This window comes from Polyodon spathula, chromosome 1 (assembly GCF_017654505.1).
Source record: "Polyodon spathula isolate WHYD16114869_AA chromosome 1, ASM1765450v1, whole genome shotgun sequence".
Lineage (NCBI taxonomy): Eukaryota > Metazoa > Chordata > Actinopteri > Acipenseriformes > Polyodontidae > Polyodon > Polyodon spathula.
In genome coordinates, this window is record NC_054534.1 from 76,874,251 (window position 1) to 76,891,609 (window position 17,359).

Sequence of the window (17,359 nt, forward strand, 5' to 3'; positions counted from 1 at the left end):
TCATTAAAAAAGGGAACTTTGAGAAATGCATCATCTTTAACCATGTATGCAAGTTTCTTAAGTGTATTTTTGTCTTAATTAACATGCAAGATTTGGTCAATTCAATATTTACTGCAAATGGTAGAAGTATTTGAATCCAAAACTGTTCAGATCGATTGAGTAGACAAAGCTGAATTTCTGAAGAGAGGTGGTTTGAGTCTGTCTAGTGAGGAAAGCAATGGTGAAAAGCACACACAGTAGAAATAGGAAACATTATGGTACTGAACCTAAAAAGGCAAATTCATTTTTAAAACTTAGGAGGTTTTTATAAAGACTTTTTAAAGATATCTGCCGAATTTCTGATATTAGAAACTTCTTTAGAACATTCTGCTTCCTGAACTGAAAATGGCAAATTTTCCGCAACAATTTAAAATGGCAACAATGTGGAACTGTGCTGTTAATTATAGAACAGATATTTTTAGTACTGAAATCGACTCACTGCTAGGGTATGATACGACGCATCACAAGCTGTGTTGTCGAATCAAATCTTTAAAACAAACACAGAAAAAGGGGGACTGTGATCCCTTCGCCACTAGCCTTTCCTTGGCTGCTAGACTTGACTGCCACATGATGAAAGCACCCATCAATACATTTCTTACTCTGACTGAAAGTCTGTGATAGGTCACCATGACATACAAAAAAAATGGTTTCTTCGACGACTGGAACAAAATTCAGTTCTGTACACTGCAGTCATTGTTAGGGTAACCACCCGCCCCATCCTGCAGGATTTATTTATTTATTTTTGAAGAGGAGACAATAAGGCCTAGCCATTTAGGGATGCCAAGAAATGTAGTAATAAATGGTCTGAGTGAGAAACAAAGGGCAACAAATGTCCCACCCCTGAGCAACACAAATCAGGTAGGCCCGGATATTTTATTACAACACAGTTAAGTACTGAATGCTGAAACACATAAATCAGTAATTTAAGCAAGCTAAGTTTAATCATGGGTTAAAGAAACCCAGTTTCAAAGAAAATTCTATTTTACTAAATGGCATGAGAACAGATAAACTGGGGATAAATTGTTGCTATTTTTATAAATGATATAAAGTTGAACAGTTGTCTATCAAATTTCTTTCCAGAATCATAATATATTCATATTGCAGCTTTCTTTGTATAAAAATACACATTACGGAACATTAAATATCGCTGGTATTATACAGCTTACATCCCCCCCCCCCCCATGTCAGCCTTTTTCTTGCTGGTTACTTGTTGATGGAAATAATATAAAAATGTGCTTTTCATATTAATATTTTAGAACATATAAACAACATATCAAAACCCACCTCTCCATAGTAATTACTGCCATTAGTTACCTGTTATTTACAGTCTTTTAAAAGCACACCACTTGCTCAATCATCATTTGGCATCTCATGCGTAGGTGGCAAAAATGAACAGCAACATTAATCTAATTTGCAGAGAAACAAAGCTGTATAGGATTTGATGTTTATGGGGGACTAAAAGAGAAATTTTGATTAAATGAAGATTAAATGTATTCGGCTTACACTGTCTTCAAGGGCCAAAGGTCTTTCATTAAAAAAATGTCTTAATAACATGTTTTCAAACGATTGAAAAATTGTACAGCTCTGGCCAAAGGTTTTCCATCACCCTATAGAATTAACACATTTTGCTTCATAAAATTGAATGAAAACTACCGAATAATGTTACCTTGACATATTGAATTACATGTCGCTTTGCAGTTTTCCATATACTTTTCGAAATCTAACATGAAATACTGTTATGGCTTCTGGTGTACTTTTGCTATATAATTTTATAGTTTATTTGATTACATGATGTTAAACAAAATATATAAATTATGTTTATATGCAGTACATATATATTTTTCATTATTTCTCAATCTAAAATTCTAGGTGATCCAAAACTTTTGGCCATAGCTATACATTCTAAAACATCAACAAACTGCAGTTTGTACAGTAAATCAATCAAATTAATTTTCTTCGGGTTTGGTAGCTTTTAGTTTGTGTAACTTAGCAAAATACGCATCCTCAGGGTAACATTTTAAAATACACTGATTCCGGTTTCATTATCCACAAACATAAAGTTAAAGTGGGAGTAGGGACATCTATTAGTTTAATTATACTTCCAATCTTAACCAGTGTGAAAACCACAATGCACTACTTACAGTACAACATTGCATTAATGCACCAAAGTGGTCACCTTAATAGTTATATGTCATGAATCACCCCTGTAAGAGCCAAAAGAAAAGGATCATTAATAATAAATAAAATAAATGAAATGTACTGGTTTTCCCAGCTCTTGATGGTCCTCAGAAAAAACAACATAAATCAAACAGTGACACTCAACATGTCTACCAGTCTGCAGACAAGGACTGCAACCTGGCAGGATAGGTAATCATATTTTGAATTAGATTGGCCACAGGGCAATCTTTTATGACATCATAAGAAACTCTGGGGGTTTTCAATTTGGTTTCTGTAATGTTCCTGGTATAAAAAAATGGACTATGTAATAACTACAGCCTTACATTTTAACTGTCATTTTACTTTGAACTACTGTATAAAAACTTGGTGTTACAATAAAACCTTTTTTTTTTCTTATTTGCTTTATTGACCACAAACAATATGGCTGAGAAGCAAATAAACACACAAACTGATTTGTTTGTAATTTCAACGCTGCAGATTGAATTTATTTAACAAAAGGCCTGCATGCACATACTATATATTTATTTATTTGTATTCCTTATTGATCAGCTTGCTAATGCAATATAAAGTATCCCGGCTCTCTCCAAAACACAGAATATTGATTTATCTGCCAAAAATTCAGTTAACAGACAGGTACATCGAATAGGTCGAGGGGGACGAAGACTGCGCCGAGAAATCCAGAATCCAAAATCAAGAATCCAGTTGTTTATTCACCAGTCACAAACATGTATTGTGAGTGGATTCAATTAAATGAAAATCCAGACTTATTGGTCACGTGTTTCCGGCAATTCTCAGGCAGGCTATAAGCTGTCCTGTCATTTCTATGATCCGTTCTCTAGCTAGTGCATGCAGTTTATTCACAAGTGACCATTGAGATGCTGGTAACTAATGAAGAACAAGAAGCTCATGCGAACTGCAGCTGTGCGCCACACATATCCGACGTACCCTGGAACCAGTTCAACTGGATAGAACAAATAAATAGTATTGTATTCATGCACTTAAACAATTGTGGATAGGGTTAGCCGCCTGTTTAAATAATGTTCCTGTATTTTTTTTCTTTTCATTGTTTTCATCAATTCCAGTCACTTGCGGTATCCCTCAAGGGTCTGTTCTTGGGCCTCTTCTCTTCAACATCTACATGCTTCCCTTGGGTCACCTCATCCGCCAACATAGCCTCATGTTTCACTCATATGCAGATGACGCCCAGCTCTACCTAAAACTACACCCTGGAAGTCCCTCTGCCATGATCTGGCTCAAAGCTTGCATCCAAGACATCGAGGCTTAGAAGTCTGCCAAATCTAAACTTCTAATAGGATCAAAAACTCAACTCAAGAATCTCAATAGTGTTTCCTTGAACCTTGGAAACTGTCTGTTGCTGCCTTCCCCCACTGTACAAAGCCTTGGTGTACTTCTGGATAGTAACCTCTCCTTTGATGCCCAAATCTCCTCTGTAGTCAAATCCTCCTTCTACCACCTCCGGAACATCTCAAAAGTCCGTCCTTAACTTTCACCCCACCCATCCCGGATGCAGAGATACTCTGTCATGCATTCATCTCTTCTTGACTCGACTACTGCAACTCTTTCCATGGTAGTCTTCTGTCACGTGCCATAAACTGGCTGCAGCTAGTTCAAAATGATGCTGCTAGGATCCTTACCAGATGTAAAAAACATGAACACATTAGCCCCCGTCTTGCCCAGCTGCACTGGCTACCTGTAAAGTTCAGGATTACTTTCAAAATTCTCCTGCTTGCCTACAAGGCCCTTCATCACACAGGTCCAGAGTATCTCTCCAACCTGCTGACCCGCTATGTCCCTGCATGCAAGCTGAGGTCCTCTGACTCTGGCTTGCTTGTTATACCCAAGCATAAGTGCACCACACTCTGAGAGCGCTCTTTTAACTTCATGGCTCCAACTCTCTGGAACTCTCCTAGCTTTAGTGTATGCAACTCCTACAGTCGCTCGCTTCAAATCAACTCTCAAGACCCACTTGACTTCAATGCTCTTTAAGCCTGTTAGCAATTCAGACAACAGCTAATAACATGTATTTCAGGTTTTTCACTCCATTTTATTTGTATCATTCTGTAGGACACATGCATCCATAATGTTTACAATGCACATTCTAGCCTTGCATTTAATGTATTTGTTTTTTTTTTTGTTTTTTTTTGTGTTTGTATTTAATGTACTATGCCCTGTATTTCACTGTATCTAATGTATTATGCATTGTTCCTCACTATCTTGTAAAGCACTTTGTGATGATGGCCCACTATGAAAGGCGCTATCTAAAATAAAAATTGATTGAAAGATTAAACTCTGTTTCAAAGCTCTTTTCAAAACTGCTGCTCAACTTGAATTACCAATCATGTAGAAAAATATGCAGCACATAAAGAATTATATGTTAGAATGTTCCAAAAGCTTTTCTTTTACTTCCTTCCTTCCTGTAAATTGATATCAACTAAGCAGACTTGCGGGAGGATTATGACATTAAAAACAGACCTGTGTTTCCACCCACACACCAAACAGCCACCTTCTGCAGGGGACTGCAACCTAAATCACCTTGCCAATAATGCACAGGTACTGACTGAGGGTAGTTCAATTAGAAACATTTCAAACATGAAATTATTTAAATCAATGTAATATAAAGCAGTAATATGGGACTGACTTATCCAATTCCACAGAGCCATTTTAAAAGCTTCCAAACCCTCTTTGTTTCTACGTGGTGTCTTACTGTTACTAAATCTCCTGATGTTAAAGCTTCACACAGCTCATTGTGCCTTTGATGGCAATTGTCTCTCATGTCAGGATGTCTAAACTGACATGACGAAAGAGCTATTACTATTTCAGACAGAGGGACTCTTTTTTTCTTCCCTTGTATCCATCTGCACCTGTACTAAGCTGACTGCAGGTGCTTGGATCTAATTGGCTGAAAGGACTTTCTCTGTAATAAAGCTTGCTTTGGCACACATTCATATATGAACCTGTTGAGAGAAAGATGCAGTATATTGTGGACTATGGGACCTGGGGAAACTTTTGCAATTAAATTATCAGATTAGGGCAACACTTGATTTGAGTCAAAAGGCAGCAATATGATGCTACATGCTAGACGATGCAATGCAGGAAGCAGAATAGAGAATGAGAAATAAATGTTGTAAATATCTTCAGGGTTTTTGTGATTCAGCTAAGGATGATAACATGAACCTTTAGTTGCAAAACTGATCCCTGAAGCAAAACGACACACTACATTATATTACGGGTTGAGTTATTTAACAGAGGACAAGTCGTGGATGATGATGCTTGGTAAAAATAAATAAATAAATAAATAAATAAATAAATAATAAAAGGTCCTATTAAGCACACATAAAATAGAAAGATATATAGGAGATACACCATCCATATAGCAGGTCACCACTAAATTACCAGCATGAATGAAGAAAAAAAACAGCATGATGACGGCCTGACCTGTAGCTCTTGAAATATTTTACGATTTTTTTAGGTCTCTTGTCATTAACTACTGTCTAAAACAGCATTCCAGTATTTACTACAGATATAGAATAGTACAATGGAATTAAATATGTACTGGGGGATTAGCCATGGATTGTATGGGTTCAAGGGCAAAATGTGGCAGTGGGAGTTGAACAGTGGATAGGTATAAATTTGGCTAAAAAAACTGAATGGCTGGGAAAGGCAAGGTGTTTTTGCTATAGCTTCTTCCAGGTACAGACAACCTGTGTGGCACAGAGATTCTACAGTGACAAATATTAATTTTACATTGTGCAGTAAATGCACTTTTTCAACATGCTAAGTGATTCTTCAGGCACAGCACCACCAATTACTCTAGCAAGGAAAGTTCCATCTTGCACAAAAAATGCAGTATTTAAAGATTCTGTAGACATGCTAAATTCAGCAGATTACTGACACTGTTGAATGAAGATTATTTCAGATTGTACAGCTGCTCTGAGAGAAAAGTTAATGTCATTACATACAATAAATAATGCATATAAAATATATCAATATTAACTTCTAAAAAGTTATATTAAAATCAACACTGAAAGGTCAACATTCCTGGGTAACTGTGAACACTTTGTTGAATGAAGGTGGACTATAAGATTTTAAATAAATAAAAATCAATACATTGAGGTATTTATAGGTTTTTATAGGTTATTCATTGTGATCTGTATCTTTTATATACATTTATATACAGAAGAAAATGTTGCTTATTACAGTGTTATGCTTGCTGCGGATGCTGCCATCTTTCTGGCTAGCTCCTAAAGTCGGTGAGTTCACAGAGTCAACGTTTTACCACTGCTGCAAGTCAACAGCTGTCATTGTTGAGATTTGAAACGACTTTTAGAGGAATTGCTATTTTAGGTATGCACCCATTATGTTAATACACTTAATAAGGTACAATGTATGTCTGAGCTTCTAAAACCTAGAAGCACAAAGCACAAATGGGTTAGTTTTTCAGGCCATGCCTGTTCAGATCTTCCCTCGCTGTTAAAAGGGTATGGGCTTGTACTTAAGGCATCCACTGATGAGACAAACTGAATTTTTGCTGAACTGTGTGGCGAGCAGGAGTATAAATGTTCAATGCATGGATAGCAATACATTTTTGCCCTGTGACACTTTACTCAGTCAGCTGGTCTGATTATAAAGTACAGTGTCAAAGTGAACTTACCAATGTTTGGGTGCTTCAAAAGACGACAGATTCTAGCTTCTCTTTCCAACTTCTGGTGATCTGTGGGTAGACAAAAACAATTTAAACATTATTATAAAAACTACAAAACTAAAGAAAATCAGCTTTAACTATAGATATATATATTATATATATATATATATAGAGATATATATATATATTATATATATAATATTATATTATATTATATTATTTTAGCTCAAAGAGCCAGCTGCCCAACTTTTCGATATGTTGTACATATCTTTCTCAAGGGAGCCTGTGTTTGAATCAAAACATTGGAGGTGTTTATAGGTGTTTGATGGCATGACAACAACTTGTTATATATATATATATATATATATATATATATATATATATATATATATATATATATATATATATATATATATATATATATAAACAAACAGTGGAGGTACTTATAGGCTTTGGATGTCATGGCAACTACAATAATTTATTTCTATTTAAATTTATTAATGTGATTGTGATGTCATTCGCCACATACTGTAGTTGATGATGTATCTATATCATCCCTTTCTGTTTAAACCTTCAGACATCATAGTACTGAGGTTTATTTGTCCATTTATTTTCTTTTAGTCTTCTATATTGTACTGTAACAGGGAGAGATCTGTGCTGACTCTGCTGGCGCGTCCATGGGGCTGCAGGAAGAGGGCGGCAGTCGTCCAACAACCGCCTGTGAGTCATGGCAGTGACACGGGGAGGTGGGAGAGTGGGTGTGTGGACTTTCCCCCCTCTCTGAATGGCTGAAAGGCGTGTCTTGGGAGATTGTTAGCCCTATAAATTAACGCTCTGTTGTTTCCTCAGGTCTGCCCTGTTAAACGCGCCGAGAGTGCGGAAGCGCTGGTCAACGACCGAGAACCAGTGGGAGAGAAAGAAACGGAGATTCAGAGCGAGACATTGAGGGCGGGGAACCCTTGGGCAGACCCCTGATTAGTATATCAGAGCAGGCTAGTTTGCCGGCAGCGTAGGACGGTGATCCGGGTCGCACGGGCAGCGGCGACCGGGATATCGCTGCGAAGTGCAGCACTTTTTCTTTGTAGTTTTTGTTACTGTTTTATTTTCCCTGTTTCTTTGTGCCTTCTGATTTGAATTATTGTTTCGAAGCACCTGCAAGGGCGCCGGTATTGTGTATCGTCGCTTGGTATGCCCGTGGTTCTGTTTACCATCGTTGGTAAATCAGACCACGGACCCACAGCGCCATCTGCGGGATTAAAGAAAAAACAGCACCCTGAAATAAAACTGGGCACCTGTGCGGTGTTGCCAAATTCACCTGTCTGTCTCCTGTGTCAGTGAATTACCCACCACCCTTCCACAGGTACATTGTCTAATTTAATTTTTTCTAAAACTACGAATTTGCGGTCATTCATGTTATGCTTGTTATTTGTAAATAACTGGTACATTCACTTTTGTATTTCTTATGCTTGATAGGTGGTTTTGTATGCGTTTGTATAAATGTTGTACCTGTCTCTCCTATATATTGAATTTTATTGCATTGTTGGCAAAATACACCATAAACAAGGTTGCCAGTTTTGCATGAGTGATTTTCTTAAGATTGAGTACTTTTTTTTTTTCTCTATTTGTGATTTCAATTTTATCTTTACAAATATATTTACATACATGTGTAATATGGGTTGCCTTATTCAATGTGCACTGATTTTGTAGATTTTCAAAGTACAGTAAATAACAGGCAGTTTATAGGCCGCTGATGCGAGGACAGGACTTTACTTCCAATGTGTATGATGTTTGCTATCATTCTAATTGCATAAACTTGTTTTTGATGAATCTGTGTTTACGTGAAGCCTGTGTTTAAAAAATGTTTAGTTCTAGTTCTAGCCATCATCTTAATGCTAACATCGGTGCAGATCAAGTTTCTGTTTGTATTGCTGACAATAAAGTTTGTTTTCCCCAGATGGAGCTGGTGCTTAGTAACATAAAGACACTTTGGTAGCCTAGGTAACATTTGACTGGCAACTAAAAATGAGAAGCAACTTCTCAAATCAGGTAAAATCACCTTAAAAGATTGGGGTAACTTCTATAAAAACCACAGGAATTTAAAAAAAATAAAATAAAAAACTGTAAAAATGTCACTTGAAGCTACTGTATTTAAAGTCCTTAGGTATTTTTGTTTAGGGAAATGTAACAGCAATGCTTCATTACACTTAATTAAAACCTGTCTGTAGCTAATTAAGGGAAATGCTGACATTTGATTTCATAAGGGTAGATTAGTAAAACAAATTAAAAGGCAGCCGTTTCAGTTGCTCCCCCTAGTTTTTTTTTTTTTTTTATATAGTTTTTTTTATGACATTTACAAAGAAAATTACCCAATGAATTTGCCTGCATAGATCACTTTAAGAGAAATAATTTTATCAGTGCTTTGCTACAGCAGCATATTTGGTGCACAGAGAACACTTCACCAAAGGGAACACCCTTGTGGTGAAATTGATTTTTCCCTATTGTAAATGCTCCGGCTAAAGGAACAGGAACTTCGCTTAAAGAATACCTTCTAGGCACCGATAGCGATTAGTTCACAATGGATACAGTACTCTTTTGTAAAAAAACGATTTGTCATTGAGAGAGTGTCTTTAGGGACAAGCTTATATTCAAGGTTTCAGGGCTAATTCTGCATTACATTCATGTCCAGTTTATCCATCTGAAGAAGCAGGTTAAGTAGCTGTCAGCTTTCCTTGCTTAGAGTGAGAGAGGCTGTGCGACACACCTGACATGACCTCATGAAAACTGCCTTGCTCCAAGTCAGGGACTCCACTGCCACATGCCACAAGTGATTGCTTCAAACTAGAGGCTCTGAAAATCATACTGTAATCAAGAGGATATCTAGTGTAATTAGCACCACTTGTGCATGGTTTCTTTTAGTAAGCAGGTTTCAATGTGGTAGGAACTAAGTAGGGCTGCAACGAAGGGTACATTTTGACCTTCGAAGGTTCGGAACACATTACCGAAGAAGGGTTCAAACCTTCGATGGTACTCATTTCCATAATTTACTGGTGAAGTCACCATAGCTACTTGTTTATATTTGATTGAAGATCCTATTATTTTACAGGTAATAAATATAAATGGAATAAAACATTCAAATATTTAAAAAAAAAAAAACGTTATATAGAACAGTAATCATGTTTTTATAATTTACATTTTTTTTAAAAATACACGTTTTTTATTTACAGATAATTGATGCTGCTTGCAATACATACAGTAAGCTTGCATTGCAGCAGCACCAACTGCAGCTGACTTAGGCAAAACAAAGCTTTAACAGTCACAGTTCCAAGGAGGTTATCGGTCACAGTCACATTTTACTACTACTGAAAATATTAATACTAATAATAATATGAACTTACGTTTGTCAAGTGACCCCAGAGATTGGTTATACCATGATACGAGTCACTTGCACAGTTTGCACTCAACTTTTTTTTTGGTTGTCTGGGCATTTAACAAAAAAATCCCAAACAGCAGAGGGGTTTCAAGACATTTCTTTCAATACAGCTTACGCTATACAACACTTTGCTGTCAAGACAGCGAATGAAGAAATTAAAGGTTTGCCTCTGGATAACACAAGCTGGAGGGGGGTGGGGCGGACAGTGCTCAGTTTTTTTTTTAATTAAAATTATTAGTGTTAGCGTATATTTTGTAGGTTTCAAACATATTCTACCATAGCACTTCTCTTACACTGTCTTGTACACAAGCAATACAGCCACTAGAGGTACCTGTCCACTGCTTTGGATACTATACCCTGCTCCTAGCGGATTTTAATAACAACTTTTGTTTACGTAATATGCATTATACAAATCAAAATATTGAATTTTGCATGATATGAGTGAGATTTAATGTGTGATTTATAGTATTCACACATTGTCAAACAGCTTCTGTTAACAGGAAGCAAAAAAATAAAAATAAACCACAGTGCGTGATTGGTATCTGATGAAGCTTCAAAGGTTTACAACAATCTTCGAATCCCTGGCTAGCGAACGAACCTTAGAACCTTCGGACACAGCCCTAGAATTAAGCAGGATACCAAAAACTAACATTGTTAAGATTATTCATATAAAAATATCACTTAATATTAAAACTATATTAATATGTAACCTATCAAAATGGAACAGTTCTTTAAAATCTAAGTTTACATTCTATATTCAGGACAAATGAACATACTATCTCTCTCAGATTCCAGGAAAGACATGCACATTATAAAACAGAATAGCTGCACAAGAGGCACATTGGCCATGGATCACTGGCCTAACACACATATAGTATTAGACTAAACTATTCAATTACTCTTTTCAGCAAGGTTACAACACAAAAATGACCTACCATATTTAACACTAATTAATAACTTCTGGCTTGTCACAGTGAATTGGGAATTTACAAACTGTCATGCTTCAAATGCACCTTAAAGTTATGGTTCTTGCTGTTGAATCATGAAACTTGACTGTGTATAAACTGGCGCTCATTTCCATGTCCAATTTTACTTAACAAATCAGTACCATTCCTGACAGACTGTTGATAACAAACAAGTTGCGAGCCAAAATTCTAACTACAGTACTAAATGTTTAGCTATTTCTTAATTGTTTAAAGTAAACTCAGATATATGGTACTAAATTCAAAAAGTAACTTACATTTTTGCTTAGATTTTACAGCAATGTATAGCTTTACAGAAATGTAGCGTTTAACCCTTTACTGGCACTGTATCCAATCGGGTCAGTACATTTTAGTGCTTTTAAAAAGGGCTCAGTCAATGTGAAATTAAAGGTTAACATGTATGGTCAACAGTCAGCAGAGGTTGAGAAAAAAAAAAAAAAAGGAAATGGTGTTAGTACTGGCTTCAGTTTCCATCGCTAAGTCTGCATACATTTTCAAAACCAGCTGCGGTTAATCAACCAAGCTTAGTCAATTCTACTGTATGTTAAAGGGTTATCATGTTTGAGCAAAAGAAAAAGGGTTAGTACTGGACTAAATGTCCATCTCTGAGTCTGAATATTGTGTATTTACAAGCGAGGAGAACAACCAAACGCTGGGTTCAAAATATTAGAAACTTATTTTTTTAATTTTTAAAAAAAATTTTACAGAGAAAATATTACTAGTGATGTGGTTCTTTTCTTTAAGCAAATGAAACAGAGAGGTTACCAAACACAAAGCCTTCTCTCCCTTGTATGGTAAAAAATGATAAACAATCATGATTCTTTTAGGCTTTCTATAAATAGGGGTCTCTACGGCAATGTCTCATCTCTTTGTAACACTAGGCTCTAAACAGGCAATAAGCTGAATGACAAGGAAAGAACGAATAATTTATTCAAATCCTTATCCAGAGAAAAAGCTTTCAAAATCTATTACCTATTCCAACTGCAAATTAATATTGGAAAAAAAAAAAAAAAAACATTTACAGAAAACTGGTTTAGCAAGCAATCAATGCCTCTTTAAAACTACAGTAAGTGGCAATTATACATTACAAAATGTTTCAAATGGATTATAAATATACACAGCATGAATAGTAGACAGATATTTAATTGGTGTAAAATGCCAAGTCAAATACCTCCTCTACCCGCACTATGTATCTAGGTTTTAATTGTCAGTTCAGAACTACTGTATACTGTTAGTTACTTGTAAAGAACAAAGGCAGAGGCATGATGCAAAGATAGCGGCCATGGAACTTACCTGGAGTATTTGAAAATGAAAAAGCTCAAGTTTGAATAGGTAACCCAGGGAAATAAATTACTGCACTACTGCAAGCAATTGGGGAGATCTTAATTTACAGGTTTTTCCACCCAAATTTGATAAAAGATTTTAGACACAAGAAACGAACAGTATGTGTGCTCAGGGCAAATAAGAGCTGCACCATTCTCAACCCGAGCTGAGTTCTGCATTCCATGCAAGAGGTGCTTTGTCATGACACAGACCCTCTGATTTTATAGCCCTGAGTTTCAACTCAACATTCCATAATGACATCAGAAGTCTACAGCAAATTCCAAAATAGATATTAACTTTGATTTATTCAAGCTGTATTGCTTATCAATGGCAATGATTGCATGATGACATAATACAAACAAGCAGCATACAACAAACATATACACTTATAAACCCAGTTACACCAACATGAACATTAATTTTGAATAATCTCACTAGGAATCAATAACAGCTGTTAATTATATGACAACTTTATGTGCATGGCTTTATCTGGCTAGCATTATAAAATAAAGTGCAAATTACGATGTGAACCGTGGTTGTCCATATACAAGTGATGCACACAGAGAGTACCTAAAAACACAAAGGGCCCGATCTTCGACCTTCGCGCAATCCCCTCGCAAAAAAATAGTGCTTTGGCACAGAATGAGAGATATTCCAAAACGGCACAAAGCAGTTGCGCGACACTGGAATATAGCAGTTTTCTGAGCAATTCGCAAATCTGCTTGTGCCTCGCAAAACCGTCTGCGCATTCACTACCAATATAGCAACTGCACACAACAGCCAAGCGAGAATGCAGAATGAGGGACAGTCACCATTAGTAATGGCATTATCCCGACAAGCTGCTATCACTGGTGTTGCCACAGTATGTACCGATATGACAGCAGACGAGACCACACAATATATCGTGCACACATACATACAGACCATTCAAATACACAATTGGCTCAACAGCTAGACGCCAAGTTTTACAATTAATTTCCTTCTCTCAATCTTCATTTCTATATTTTCATGTCACATGTTGGATGCCGATATGCCTGTGGAGCAGTGAAGAACACATATAACTGTATATGTAAACACACTACCGCTGTCCATCATATCAATACAATACTCAGTGATAAAACACGTAACTGATCCGCCCATCCGGTGTGTGCGAATGGGGGACGGGGGGCGGGGGGGGCGGTTGGGGTTCTGCACTATTGTAACCAACTCCAGATTGGACTTTTACTCTGACACTATTTGTTGAGCCAACGGTGCGCAGTTATTGGAAGTAGCGGCGCGCAGTTGTTGGAACTATCGCATCGCAATTATCGTGCAGATATTGGTATATTGAGAGGAATTAGGGCTTTCGTCCATTTCAAATTTGATTGCGCTATGTGCATATTGAATGTCCATCTAGAATACATGTTTCTAATACATTATGTTTCTAATTACTGATATATTACCATATGATAACACTATGTAACACAATTTTTTATAATTTTTATAATTTACAGTATAATCGTAAATCTCGAAAACTACTCACTACTAAATCTTTTGTAGTCATTTTTGTATTACTTTAGTATAAATACATGTTAATTTGGATTCATATGTTGTTGTTTTCTGACTTTATGTGAACGAAAAGACACACATTTGCCCGTTTTCCCATTTGAAATAGTGATATTTTGAAATATCACTGTCCTGGTCACAAAAGCAAAGTTTGTGGGGAATAATAGCCATTTTCTATACTTTTGAGGCATAAGCAATTAGGAAATAACACTTACTACCCAGGAACAAAAAAAGATTTAAAAAATTGTTACACAGTGTAATAGGACGGCATTAAAGAAACAGAAAGAAGGCAGTGTGCTGGACAGAGGTGAGTGCATGTTTCCACACTCGTCTGTTGGGCATGGGAATACACTATAAACGTCACTATGATATGAACATGTTATATATGTTATGGAAACAACAAAAGAGAGGCTTTTGCTTGTATGTTTTTGCTGCGAATTGACTATGGCGATGCAGTATATAGGTTTGTATCACCATCAACTTTAGGTAAACTGGACTCGCTATATCATGCAGCATTGAGGTACAATACAAATACAAGATTCAATACTCATCATTGTGTATTATACGATTTGGTAGGCTGGACCTCTTTGGCTTTACGCAGGTTGAAGCACTGGTATAGTCTGGTATATAAGGCTATTCAATGTAAATTATATGAATATACTTATTTAAATGAATACCTTATAGTTTCCCATAGTAACCATAGCCTCAGATTCTACATTTTTAAAATCCCAAATGTGCGTACTGAGGCTGGTAAAGGATCCTTTGCTTATTATGCCCCATGGTCCCGGAATGAGTTCCAGCCCAAACTAAAGCTGCAGACCCAGATATCTTTATTGCAATTTAAGAGTAAACTGCATGATTTCGTGACTGAGAGTTGTAATTGTTTTAAGTAGTTGAGTTACGCACTTTTGCGTATTTTGATTATTGTTTTAAATGTGATTTGCTTGTGTCGTAATTGTATTTTATTGTCCGATTGACTTGCTGCTGCCTGCTTGGCTAGGTCTCACTCGTAAAAGAGCTTTTATCTCAATTTGACTACAAGGATTATATATATATATATATATATTCTGTGCGTCACAAACCTGGTTTTGTGCTTGGCGCATACCTTCGAATATGCCAGGATCATGCATATTGTCGGCCACACCCCCATATTGCGCGATGCATACATTTTATTTCTGCACAGTGCAGAATGGATTGTGACGCGCAATCGATTGGGATATTTCGAATATGGCAACTTGGCACAATTTCGGCACAACGGCGATTTGTGATGCGCATACCCCTCTGCGCGGTGCGCAAACCTTTCGAAGGTCGGGCCCACAGTGTTTAGATGCCTTGCAGTGGTTTACAAACAGAGAGGACTTTAGTTTTTTCAGATTATCAAAGTACACAGACAGCTTGAGTTTTACCATTTTGATTTTTCATGGATTTTTGTCTAAAATGAAGTGACTGCCAATGTGTCCATGGACCCTGTTCACAAAGCTTAAAAACTCACAAGTTATTTAAATGACATGTTTTTAAAGTTAGTAAAATGCAGTTTGCTATTAAATGAAACTGTTCTAGACTAATGTTAGAAGGACTGAAAATCAGAGAAAGGACTTTGCTCCTGCTGTGTCTCTTCTCTTTTCACCTGGTAAACCAAATTGTAAGCAGCAGATTTTACAATTATTGAACCCCGGAGGAGCTCAAGGAGCATCTCATAATTAAAGGTAAAGTATTGGATAAGAGGTTCTACATTAACAGAGAGGTAGAAGTGAGACAACAAGCAGTGCAAGGGTTGAAGAGCACAGACAGCAGCGCTTTACCAGGCAAACTTAAACTCACTCTACAAACCGGTTTCTCAAAGACATCAGATTCAGTGGTCAAGAGTTGCGATGCATAGTGAAGAACTTATCTGAAGCAGTAGAGAGGAGCAGCAACTGGCTGTGGTTGAGACAAAAAGATTATGGGTGGAGATCTCAAGCATATAGAAAGAAAGCATCGTTGATGGAAAGGAAGGTAAGTAAGCTGGGCTTAGCCGAGTGGGGGACAGAGGGGGTGATGCAGGGACACCAGAATCACTGTCGAACCCTCTTAAGGTGTTGTGGGCTAGTCGACAAAACACCAAAGATGGAAGGTGCCCTTACAATAATGGCACTAGAAGAGGCTAATCAGACCATGATGTAAAATCTATACTGGTCCTGCATTCATATATGCATTATTAAGGGTAATACTAGCAAACTCTACATTATTTTCAACATTATTTTGTACAGAACACTTACTGTAACTGTTATACAGATCTGGGGCAACGTAAATACAGAATTGTGACAAAAATAGAATGAATCTTGGTGGTAAACCTCCCTCCTGACCTGTGAGGGCACCAAATACAGGTAACAGAGTACCCTGGACCGGATGGCATGACAATTCATTCCCAGGGTTAAAAGGAAGTCTGTCATCTAGAAAAGGGCGGAGCTCCGGTGCACTAACTCATCGACCCGGAAGGGAAACAGTGTGGCAGCCGCGGATTGCAGGAGCGGCTGCTATTGTTTACCAAGGGGTCATGTGTGATGGTACAAATAGGGGAAGGAGCAAGGTGATCTGTTCCTTCGTTTATGGTTAAGGAAATGACCCAGAATGACCCGTGTTAAATATCGTGTTTTGTTTGTTTTGTCTCGTCTCTAATTGTTACTTGTTGTTATTATTAACTGGCTAACATGTTCCGGAGCTGTCGCCAGAGGCCAGCACAAACCCAGACATCACAACACCTGTGTCACGATAATAATTGTATTAGCACCACACGCACTGCAGCACGCATCCAGGACTGGTGACCGTGTTTGTATATTGTGTGTGTAACTGGACTGTGTTTATTATTAGGGACTGCAAACCCTTGATTTGAACAGTGCACCACACATTGCTGGGCATTGCCTGGGATTATTGTCTGGGGTCACCAGACCTGGATTACAATATTAAAAGCCTTTCTAATTGGATTATCACCTTCTTGTCTCCTGAATAAACAGCACATCACTTCTGCACCTGTACACTGTTAACCAATTTTCCACAAGAATTCAGAAAGAAATTTGTAAAAAGGGTGTTCACCCCATTCCAGGAATAGATGTACATCAAAGAGATGTGTTTATCTGGATTAATATCTTGTAGAGAAATATGCCTGTAAATCTAAACGGCAATTACATTATTTTAAACATTGTAGGTATTAATGTATAT

General features: G+C 37.1%; 1 protein-coding gene across 18 annotated transcripts in view; it reads right to left on the reverse strand.

The window, feature by feature from the left end:
* LOC121322582 (calcium/calmodulin-dependent protein kinase type II subunit delta) overlaps positions 1–17,359 on the reverse strand; it is a 116,104-nt gene that overhangs the window by 54,633 nt on the left and 44,112 nt on the right. For all 18 annotated transcript variants that reach the window (XM_041262732.1, XM_041262740.1, XM_041262713.1 and 15 more), the window contains exon 3: positions 6,890–6,949. In XM_041262732.1, the coding sequence (XP_041118666.1) occupies positions 6,890–6,949 (60 nt within the window). The remainder of the gene's footprint in view (positions 1–6,889; positions 6,950–17,359) is intronic.